This window comes from Peromyscus californicus, unplaced genomic scaffold, assembly GCF_007827085.1.
Source record: "Peromyscus californicus insignis strain IS unplaced genomic scaffold, ASM782708v3 Scaffold_4__1_contigs__length_199733344, whole genome shotgun sequence".
Lineage (NCBI taxonomy): Eukaryota > Metazoa > Chordata > Mammalia > Rodentia > Cricetidae > Peromyscus > Peromyscus californicus.
The window spans coordinates 154,514,502-154,521,932 of record NW_026294562.1 but is presented as its reverse complement, the minus strand read 5'-3'; the positions used below and the strand labels follow the sequence as shown (position 1 = coordinate 154,521,932).

The 7,431-nt window shown below is 40.3% G+C and overlaps 1 protein-coding gene across 1 annotated transcript; it reads right to left on the bottom strand.

The window, feature by feature from the left end:
• Window positions 1-2,100: 2,100 nt before the first annotated feature.
• Window positions 2,101-7,209, bottom strand: LOC128124007 (mas-related G-protein coupled receptor member B4-like). Its single transcript, XM_052760240.1, is given in 3 exon segments — window positions 2,101-3,126; window positions 3,128-3,175; window positions 7,081-7,209. Coding segments are annotated over 3 exon segments (1,203 nt in total).
• Window positions 7,210-7,431: the final 222 nt, after the last annotated feature.

Here is a 7,431-nt window from a genome sequence, read left to right as displayed (position 1 = left end):
GTCTTTGAAGATTCTCCATCCTCTTTTCCAGAGTGGCTACACCAGTTCACATTCCTACAAGAATGAATGAGGGGTTTGCTTTCTCCACAGCCTGGACAGCATTTGTTGTCAGTTTTTTTTGTTGTTGATTTTAAGTGTGTTGCCTGGGGTGACATAAAATGTCAAAGTTGTTTTAGTTTGCATTCTTCTCATTGCTTAAGATGATAAAGACTTTTCAAGATTTTATTAGCAGTTTTTATATATTCTCTTCAGAACTCCCTGTTTAGGTCCCAGTCCCATTTTTCAGATGGTAGTTTGGGTTTTGAACTCTTTGCTTCTGAAATTCTTTATATATTCTGAGTATCAATACTCTGTGAGGTGTATAACTGGCAAAGAATATCTCCCATTCTATGAGTTTCTTCTTTACCTGACTGATTGCTTCTTTAGCTGTGCAGAATTTTTTTAGTGTTTTTTGAAGACCCACTTACCAGTTGTTTGCCTCAATTCCTTAGCAAATGGAGTCCTGTCCATAAAGACAAAGGGCACACAGTCTCTCTTATCTGTAGTTCCTTGCTCCAAATTCTCAGATATGCCTATACAACATGGAATAACCACAAACCAGAAGAGCATAAAGAGACCATACATTGGGGGGCTTGGGAGGAAATAGTAGGATAGAGATTATATGAAGAGGGAATTGGAATAATGGGGAGGTGATCTGACTGAGGTAGAGGGTAGAAGGTCAATAGAGAAGGAAGAGGAGGGACAAGGAACAAAAAATAGGAAGGTTGATTGTTAAGGCCTTAAGGAATTTATTATTTTACATTTCCTTGAAATTATACACATACATGAATATATATTCATGTACACATATACTTGTATACATACATATGCATATATATTTACATACATCTTAAAGGAAATTAATCCACTAGGATTGACAATAATACCCACAGAACCAATTCCAGGCATGAGAAACCTCTTTTTGAATGGTTGGTCAGGGTAGTCCCTGTGACTCCCAAAACAATATAGATTATAGATGTAACCATTGGTCATTCCTTAGTGGTTGAGGGTAGGATGCTGTTGCTGAAGTTTCTTCACATTTAGGATGAAGGACTCAGATGATTTGAACTTGAGCTGACCTCTTTCCTGAAGTATGGCTTCCTTGGTTTCAAAAAAACTATACAAACTACCAAAGGAATGAAGCAATTAAATAGTCCTACCAAGCTTCAATACTCACGAATCATTTTAAAAAGAAAATAGAAACACTCATAATTCAAGTTATGGAGGCTATGCATTGCTGTAAATAATGTAAATCTGACAGAGGTTCAATTCAAGAGGAAATCAATTCAATGACACTCATTGGAAATTTTTTCATGAGGGGTTAGACAGTCACAGAGAGACAGAGTCAGGGCAAAGACAAGGGAAGAGCAGGGAAGACATGACCATGGAATGTTAACCAAGGCATTGGGAAAGGGAGAAACTGGGGACAATCTCTCTCTACCTTCAAGTGTGCTTTGATGTTGATGTATAAAACCTGACCTTATTCTTTCAATGCTGAAGATGGCAGATACTTGAAATTCAAGACTCAAATGGGTGAATGGAAATTTAGAATAGGCAGTCTTGAAGATGCACATTTGTTTCCTATGCAATTTTATAAGGTACATTTTAAAATTATTCATATATTCTAAAATGTGAGGCTATTGAGAGAAACTGGAATTGTGGGAATTTCGATTAATTTCTCTTAATATTTAGAAAACAACCTGTTAAAAAGGACATTTCTATAAAATATAGTATTCATTTAGTCTTTATCAAGTTCAATGTCCAAAAAATCCTGACTTTCCCCTCATTGCCTTGGGCTTTCTTTGTCTATAGCGGGAGATGCCCTGGTCTCAAGTGATTTGATTACAAGGGTTGCATCACATAGGGCCACGTAAGGCAGCTTTATGGTGCTGCAGTCAGTTTCTGTTCAACAAGCCCCATTTCACTCAATTTCTACAAATTGACTATTTTCTCAATCAATTAAACAAGGTTGTGAAAATGGCCCACACAGATAAAGGCCAAGTTGATAGTCTAAACAACTGTGTCTGATCAAGGACACACTCAGCTACTACACCAGACTGTTTACTTCTCTCCAGGATTTCCTGAAGAACCCCTCTCTCCACCTTCCTCCTCAGGAGTGTCTTGCATGGCTCTCTGCAGAAGAATCTTCAGAGTCTGCCTCTGGAACCTGCGATGCCTAATGGAGCCAACAAGGAAGTAAATGATGGGGTTGGCACAGCTGTTAACACAGGACAGGAAAGTTATAATTGCATAAACATTACAAGGGAAAACTCTATACAACTCTACAATCCAATCTAAGAGGAACCAATAGATACCAAAGGGCAGACCAAAGAGTAAGAAGACCAGCACTGTGAGTGCAATGGTCATATACAACCTGGTCACAGGAATCCTCTGTGAGCCACAGAAGATTCTGACCAATAGAGCCAGGCTGGATCCACAAAGAACCATTGATAATACTATTACAAATGTAGCAGTGATAAAATTGTAAGTCCTACAGAGAGAATGGTCATAATAACTAAATAGTAAGCCACAACCATCCCCTAAAAGGAGGCTTAGCAGTAGAGAGAAGGCCCAGAGCAGTGCACACAGGACAGATGACATGTATCTTGGTCGTTGGCAGTGATACCAGATGGGCCACAAAATGGACAGACAGCGATCAGCACTGATGGCTGCAATCATACACATACCTGCAAGGTAAGTAAAGATTAATACATTGAAGAGAGAGAAGTGAATATCCAAGTAGCTGTTATGGAATGAAATAAGTATACGCTCGAGGGAGTACACAGTCTGAAAGCAGAGGAAGAGGAAGTCAGCCCCAGCCAGGTTGAGGACATAGACAGAGAAGGCATTCCTGTGCATGTGGAAGCCCAGAAGCCACAGCACTATGGCATTTCCTGCCAGTCCAAACACGGCAATGATGACAGTAAGAATACTCAAAATTTTTTTCATGGTGACACAGAGTAAGCTTTCAGTGTAGTAACTTGAACTCATTATTATGTAGAAACTTTCATTCATTGTTGTGTTGTCAGTGCTCCAGGTTGGGGTGGATGGACCCATGCTTGAGAATGTTCCACTGGTGTTCCTGCAAGGTAAATTGAGATATGAACACATGATACTTACTGTCAAGACCACCTGGCTATGTGGCAATGTCTGGCACAGGTTCATAAGAAGGGGAAACAGGCTTGCAGAGAGTAAGTAATTTATCAAACCCCCACAGTGCTAGAAACATCTTTAAATCCAGTTTGTACTATTCAGTCTATCTGCAGACCACTGCCTCTAGGGATGCTGGGGCATTTGATGGTCCCAGTCCAGTTGCTAAGCATCTTATGCTGTGTCAGGAAGAGACAGAATTCTGAAACTACTTTTCTTTCTGTTCCAGGGCTGAGGTTCCTTCTCTGGTGTAGCAATATGGGAGATGCTGGCACAAGCCATAGCTGCCCTCAGGCACTGTAAGGGTCTACCAAATGGGAAAAACGGAATCCTGAATGAGAGTCATGAAGGGAATGGAACTTCTTATGAAGACCTGTGTGCGAACAGTCACACTTCTTATGCTAGAAGGGCTCAGCCTTCATATTAAAATTTGAAAACTAAAAGGCAGAGAAACCTTGGAGGACATTGAACACTTTTCTGTTTGTTATTATGTCACCAGTGTCCTATTCTCTATGGGGTTACAGGGGAGAGTTAAGAACTATAACAAATGAGCAAATGAACCATAAGTTCAAGGGTAGTTGAAAATTTGGAGTAAATGTTATTCTGGTTGTGACTTGTACCTACATACAAAGACAAAGGTGTTTTTTATGAAAAGTGTGCCCTGTGCTGCAGAGGAAGCTAGAGAGCACCTCCATTTGGGAACAGTGTCCCAACCCCTGGGAAGAGCTTTGAGAGCTATACATGGATGCAAACAGTCTGGAAAAGAGAGCAGCATAGCTGGGCAAGTAGCATAAGTTCAGGCTTTTCACTCCACTGCTCCATACTGACATCCTTAATGGGCTTCTATTTCTCACCCCTGAAGCCACAGACATTTGAAGAAAAGAAAGCCTTTCTTTTCTTAATTTTTGTATTCATTTTACATACCAACCACAGATCCACCTTTAATCCCTCCTCTTCCTCCCCCCCACACCCACTGAAACCCCCTCAGCCATACCACCCCTCATTCCCTCCTCCAAAAGGGTAAGGTCTCTGATGGGGAGACAGTAAAGCCTAGTACATTCAGGTGAGGCAGGACCCAGCCCCTCCCTGATGCCTCAAGGGTGAGCAAGGTGTCAGACCATAGGGAATGGGATCCAGAAAACCAGTTCATGCACCAGGCACAGATTCTGATCACACTGCCAGGAGCCCCTCAAACAGACCCAGCTACACCACTGTATCCTGTATGCAGAGAGTCTAGACTGATTCCATGCAGGTTCCACAGCTAAGACAGCTTTTCTTTTCCACACTGGCCAAAGGTGCAGAATGAGGGCTGTTCCTGTGCTTGCAATAGCTTAGCCTGAATAGTACCCATATAGAAAGCTTTGCATCACAGGATCCTTCTGGATAACTTCTTATTCTAGACAGAGGCTTTCATAAAGGAGAAATCATTTGAGAATGTTGAGGCATAGGTCCAGACCTAGGGAAAGCCCCCAGAAGACCTTACAAACTAACCTCATGCAAGGACTTTGATGAAAATCACCCAATAAACTCAGTTGTGTCCACCAAGATCATACCATTCATTCTTGGAGCCTTGATCACCCCATAGGAGCACAAGGTTTTAATCCAGGAAACCATCTTAGGGCATCGACAGCTTAAAATAGACTGATACTAGGTAAGCAGCTGACCCGAACACATTGAGTGAATTAGGGTGCATGATATGAATTTCCTGAAGATACAATAAAGAAATTATGTTAAATAAAAAAGAAGTGGACAAAAAATAATAAAATAACATACAATGACATAAAGATTGAACAGTCAGTGCATCATTAAAAAGTGACATGAGAGCTGGAGAGATGGCTCAGCAGAATAGAGCCTGACTGCTCTTTCAGAGGTTCTCAGTTCAATTCCCAGCAACCACATGGTGGCTCACAACCATCTATAACGAGATCGAGTGCCCTCTTCTGGCATGCAGGCATACATGCAGACAGAACAATGAATACATAATAAGTAAATAAAATTTAAAAAATGAGATGAAAGTAGAAAAGAGACTGGTTGGGAGGAAGAAGAATATCAACAGGATTGTTCAGGGCTGAGATAGGGTAACAACAGGTGAATATGATCACAATGAATTGTTACATGCATGAAACTGAAAAAACGATAATCACATACATAAATGGTATTCTCAGTGACTTAGTCAATGTTATTCCAAGATGCAACGGTTGTTAAACATGGCTAAATTAATTAATTAATTAATAAAGAGCATAAATATGAAGCAAAATTGATCATTTCAAAATGCGAAGCAAATGCAGGGACAAAATTGAATGCCACCCAGGGTGATAATGTGTGAAGAAACTTGGAAAAGAAATAGGGGAGCCTAACATGGTAAATGGAATATAGCACAAAGAGATAGCCAACAGCTCTCTGAATTGGGCAAACACAATATTGTTTAACAATTATGAAATAAATATAACCTCTTGACGTGTTATATTCAGCATTGTGCTTGACATCTTCATAAAAGCAATAAATCAAGATAAAGAAAAGCATCCAATTTAAAATTTAAAGGTTAAAAATTCACTTTATCCTTATTTAAAAACCATATATCCTAGAAATGTCTCAGTGGATCAGACAGTGAAGATGGGATGTATTTATCTCCTCATCCTCAGATTGTGTGAGACCTTGACATTGTTTGTTCATGAATGAATACACACATGCAAATCTTAACAGCATCAGATGATGAATCATGTATAAATTAGAAAGTCAAATACAACAAATGTCATTGACCAGCACGAACAAAGTGATAAAGAAATTCTCAACATTTCTAACTCATTTTTTAAAATTTATTTATTTATTTTAACGATTTATTTATTATGTATACAGTGTTCTGTTTGCATGTATCCCTGCAGGCCAGAAGAGGGTACCAGATCTCATTATAGATGGTTGTGAGCCACCATGTGGTTGCTGGGAATTGAACTCAGGACCTCTGGAAGAACAGCCAGTGTTCTTAACCTCTGAGCCATCTCTCCAGTCCCTCTAACTCATTTTTTAAACAGCCCTGAGTATATTCACAATTATTCATGCATGGACAAATCTTTGACCCTGGTCATGGGCAGGACAATGAGGCAAAGACCCAACACAGATTAGTTGAGCAGCAGAACACACTTAGATGCACAGTCTGTGGATGGATGTGGTTCTGACACGATTGCTTATCAGAGGAAGGAGGAAGAGGGAAGGAGAGGTGAGGTCTGAGTGCTGCTGCAGAGAGGGACCTGAAACAGGCATGTCTAGTGGAGGATTGCTAAGTGGTGTGCAGTAAATGAGAAAGAATAACCTAACATAACATGTGTCTTCTCCATGTTCTCTTCTAGAAGATGGTAGAAGATGGAGAGTTTTCTCTGATGACAAAAGCTTTCTGTGCAGACTGAAGAGAAGCTGAGAAGGTGCAGCAATTAAAATTCAAATAGTGATGGATAGGCAGTTGCAACTAGACTTTAGTTACTAGAGCAACAGGATGAGCTCGTATGTGGACTAAATGAACTCATTCTTTAAAAGCTTACCTATATTGTCACTTTGAATCCACCCTAGAAAATGTGGTGTAAGAATGACTTTTTTTTTTTTTTTTACCAGTTTTCAGAGGATGGAATTGTAACATAGAAGGATGAGTGATTATACTGTCTCTGTCAATGTGTATTTCAATCCAGAAAAAAAACTGCCTCACTAACAGTACAGTGTGTGTGTGTGTGTGTGTGTGTGTGTGTGTGTGTGTGTGTGTGCGTGTGTGTGTGTGTGTGTGTGTGTGTGTGTGTGTGTGTGTGTGTGTGTGTGTGTGTAGCTGGTGTTTGTAGCAGTTACAGGCAGATGTTAAGTTTTTCTTCAGTAGATCACTGCCTCACATTTTGAGACAGGGTTTCTTACTGAACATGGAACTCGCAGACTCAACAGCAGACCAGTAAACTCCAGGGATCCTCTGGTCTCTGCATCCCCAGCACTGGAGTTGTGGGCATACTCTGCCAGGCCTGCATTACTCTGGAGGTGGGAATTCATGTTATCATGCTTATACCACAGTTACTTCATAAACGAATCCATCTATCAGGAAAGGATTACCCGCTTTGACAAATTGTATACACCAGAACACTCTGCCTATTAGAAGTGAATAATGGAAAAGCACAGGAGAATTACTCACACTATAAGCAGGATAGCAGCCACAATTGTGGATGAATAAAATCCATAGCTAAAAAACTTGTGAAACAGCAGGAGAGAGGTCAA